At 40.3% G+C, this 3949-nt stretch overlaps 1 protein-coding gene across 1 annotated transcript; it reads right to left on the bottom strand.

The window, feature by feature from the left end:
* Nucleotides 1-269: 269 nt before the first annotated feature.
* LOC112461981 lies at nt 270-2111 on the bottom strand. The gene has a single exon (XM_025027460.1). It carries the CDS (start codon nt 2109-2111, stop codon nt 270-272), a length of 1842 nt encoding a protein of 613 aa, XP_024883228.1.
* Nucleotides 2112-3949: the final 1838 nt, after the last annotated feature.

Raw genomic sequence — 3949 nt, 5'->3', positions numbered from 1 at the left:
TCCTCACTTTCGCTTCTTTTCCTTTTACCTGAACATTGTTCTAGTCTGTATACTTTCCTTTTTAGCTTCTCTATTTCCTCTTTCATTTCCCTTATCTCCTCCTTGTACTCCTTCATCACCTTCACCATTCGCTCTTCTGCAACCTTCTCTATCGCCTCTTTGTCGATTGCCACTGTTCCTTTGCAGATTAGCTTTCTCTCCATCTTTGCTCCTTCACCTCCTGCTTATCTGAAATCAAAAGACATTTACTTAATCTCTCTGCTTAGCTGTCATTGACTCGCTTGCCTTCTTTTCCTTTCTAATTCCGCCATCCACTTCTCTCCTTCACCCTTGCTGTCTAGTATTCTTTTGATTCTTTCGCTAATTCCTTCTTTTTCTTCTCTTTCTTTGTCTCTTGCGCACCATTCTAACACATGCTCCCATGATTCTGCCTCCGCGCCACATATCCTGCAGCTTGTTTTTTCTATTGTATCCCAGTATCTTCCGCTTCTCATCTCGTTACCTAATCTGAATCTCGCTATCCTAATCATAGATTGCTCTTTTCCTTTTCTCTCCAGGTATTCGGGCCTCCTGCTTTCTATTACCTCCTTGTACCATTTGTTGTATCTTGATTCTCTTATCCTTTCGTCCTTCTCTTGAATCTGAATGTCCCTGTCTCTTTCCGTTAATTCCTCAATGCTACTCCACCCCTCCCCTCTTTTTCTCTCAATTTCCTTGACTGCATAACCTCTTCGCTCGTAAAAGCTCTTTCTTTCTTCTTCCCATTTTGACTTTTTTTTCCTATCCATTTCTCTTATTTCCCTCCAGCACTCTCTTGCAATCTCGTTTCCTTCTCCTCTCTCCAATTTTTCTTCATACTTCATCGCCCTTCTACCAGCGCTTATTCTTTCTTTGTCTCTTTTAGTTTCCTCTCTTATCATATATCCGGGCGTGCTCCAGTCCAGGCCTAACGTCCACCTTATATACCTTTCGTGCATTCTTTCTATTTTCTCTCTTTCTTTCCATCCCCATATTTCTGCTCCATATAAGGCTATGCTTGCAACCAGCGCATCATATAACTTGATCCTTCTTATCCAGTCTCCTCCAAATAACCTTTTTCCTATTCCCCATACCTGTCTCATTGCTATGGTCGCTTTTCTTACTCTCTCATTTATATGTGCATCTTGTTCTCCGTTCTTTTGGAATGTGTAGCCTAGATAGCAGAATTCCTTCACCTCTTCTATTTCTTCTTCCTTCCAACTCCACTTTACTTTCTTCATTTTACCTCCTCCCTTCCTAAATCTCATTACTTTTGTTTTCCCTACATTAACTCTCAGCTTCTTTCTGTCTAAGTATCTTTCTAGTCTTTTCAGCATTCTCTTCATTTCCTCTTCATCCTCTGCTACTGCAACTATGTCATCCGCGTACGCTAACGTCCAAAATTTTATTTTTCCTACAACTACTCCTCCATCTTGTCCTTTCCTCATTGTCTCTTCCATGTCTGCCAGCAGAAGTATGAAGATCATAGCGCTCAGCGGGCATCCTTGCCTAACTCCTTTGACCGTCCAGAAGCATTTTCCTTTTTCCCCTTTTACCCTTACCACACATCTTGTCTCCTCATATAGGTCTTCTATCCTCGTTCTCAATTTCTTACTGATTCCTTCTTTCTTCATGACTTCCCATATTTTTTTTCTGTCTACTGAATCGAATGCGGCTTTCAGAGCTATAAATGCTGCTACCAGTTTCCCTTTCCTCTTGCTTATAGCTTTCCCAATCACATAGTTCAGCGCGTATATATTCTCCATTGTTCCTTTCTTTTTTCTGAATCCTGTCTGTGTTTCTGGTAGCATCCCCTTCTCTTCTACCTCTCTCTCTAGCCTCTTCGCCAAAATTGCTGCATATATTTTGTAACTTGTATTCATTAGCGTCACCCCTCTGTAGTCCTGTGCTTCCTTTCCTTCTCCCTTTTTTACTATTGGCACTATTATTCCTTCTTTCCAATCTTCTGCTATCTCCCCCGTTCTCCATGCTTTGTCAGATACCTCCCATATTTTTTCTCTCAGTCTTTCGCCTCCATAGATCCAAACCTCGTTTGCTAGTCCATCCGTGCCTGCAGCTTTCTTTTCTTTCATTTCTTTAATTACTTCTTCCACTTCTTCTCTTCTTATTCCTTCCTGCTCTTCTTTATTCCCTATTCTTTCCTCTTTCCTCCTATCCTTTTCATACGACTTCGTCATAACTCCATCCAGTAGTTCGATGAAGTGTTTATTCCACTGCTCCTCCGTTATCTCTTCGCATACCTCTTTCCTGCTTTTCCTTTGTCTGTTTATAAATTTCCATACTTCCGTTTCATTATTTGCTTCTCTCGCTTCCTTCATTACTCTCTCCTTTTCTGATTCCTTTTTTTCTTTTACTTTCTCCTTATATTCCTTTTTCTTTGCTATGTACTTCTTTTTGTCTGTCTCTCCTCTTCTCCACCTCGCTAGGTTCTCACGTGCTTCCTCCCTTAGTTTTGCACATTCTTTATCCCACCATCCATTTTTTCTTTTTGCTTTCCCGTCCTCTCTTATTTCTTTCCACTCTGCGGCTCGCTTTGTCGCTTTCTTTATTTCCTCCAGTATTTCCTCTATGCTCGTACCTTCAATTTTCTCTTCTTTCATTCTCTCTTTGTACCTTTCTTTTCCTTCCCTCGACCAATTCATTATTTTTCTCACTCTTCTCTCCTCCTCTCCTCTTTCACTTTTTCCTTTTATCTTTATTGTTACGGGTTGATGATCCGAGTCTACCGTCTCTCCAATCTTCACTTCCACTGTTTTTTCCCATACCTCCTGGTTTCCGATTATATAGTCGATTACCGACTCTCCCCTTCCTCCTGTAAATGTGAACTCTCCCTCGTTGTCTCCTTTTGTTCCGTTCAATATTCCTAATCCTCCTTCCTCAATAAACCCCAACAGTTTCCTTCCTTCTGTGTTAATTTCTTTGTCTTTCGATTTTCTCTTTTCCCCCATTATCTCTGTTAGTCCACCTTCTTCCCCAGTTCTTGCGTTAAAGTCACCTCCTATTATTATTTGCTCCCCTAATCCTCCTTCGTTTGTGAATTCCTTTATATGCCTTATTTTCTTCTCAATATCGTTGTTCACATATACCGCTATAATTTTCCACGTTCCCTCCTTCGTCTTTGCTATTCTTTCTACAATTCCTTCTTCTTCTCTCTCTTCTGTTCCACCTGCCACCATTTCCTTCCTAACACCAGTTATTATTCCTCCTCTCGCTCTTCCTTTCTTTTTTTCTTTTGTCGCAGGTTGGCATTTCCATACGTATTTATCTGATAACATTCCTTTGATTTTGCGCCAATCTTTTTGTTCTACCCACGTTTCTAGCATCGCTATTATATCCCAGCTTTCCATCTCTTTCCAGAATTCTTCGTTTTTTCTCTTTAGTCCAGCTATGTTCCAAAAGCCTATGCTTATTGTACTCTCTTTTTCTTCATATTTCTTGCTCTTTTCCTTGTTCCCTCTCCATATTTCCTCTCCTCTCCCTCTGCTTCTTGTGTCTCTTCCCTCGCTTTCTCTTTTCTTTCTTTTACTACTTTCGAAACCCACTCTCTTCCTCCAATTTCCCCTTACTTTCGTTCCATTTCATCTCTTTATTATCTACCCACATCTTCTGGTATCCGATCGAGGTTTTCTTTCCTGCTTCTCTTTCTTCTTTTGCTACTTTTCTTATCTCTTTTTGTATCTGCCCTTCCAATCTAGTTAGATCGTCGTCCAGATAGCATTCATATTTTTTACCCAGTTCCTTTCTTTTTGTCATTATTTCTCTTTTGTCCTCCCAGCTCTTACATTTCATCACTGTCATTTTATTTCTTCCTTTTCCTATTTCATGTACTTGTTCGATGGTTATTTTCATTTCTGTTATTTCGCTTATCATCTTCTCTACTTTCTCTTTCTTTCCTGCCTCGCTTCCTATC

This window comes from Temnothorax curvispinosus, unplaced genomic scaffold (genome assembly GCF_003070985.1).
Source record: "Temnothorax curvispinosus isolate PA1 unplaced genomic scaffold, ASM307098v1 QBEX01001289.1, whole genome shotgun sequence".
NCBI classification, from domain to species: domain Eukaryota; kingdom Metazoa; phylum Arthropoda; class Insecta; order Hymenoptera; family Formicidae; genus Temnothorax; species Temnothorax curvispinosus.
This window is presented reverse-complemented; position numbering and strand designations above follow the sequence as displayed.

What these genes read in the sequence shown, in the direction of transcription:
- LOC112461981 (XM_025027460.1), bottom strand. Translation starts at nt 2,111, where the DNA reads ATGAAAGAAAAGAAAGCTGCAGGCACGGATGGACTAGCAAACGAGGTT.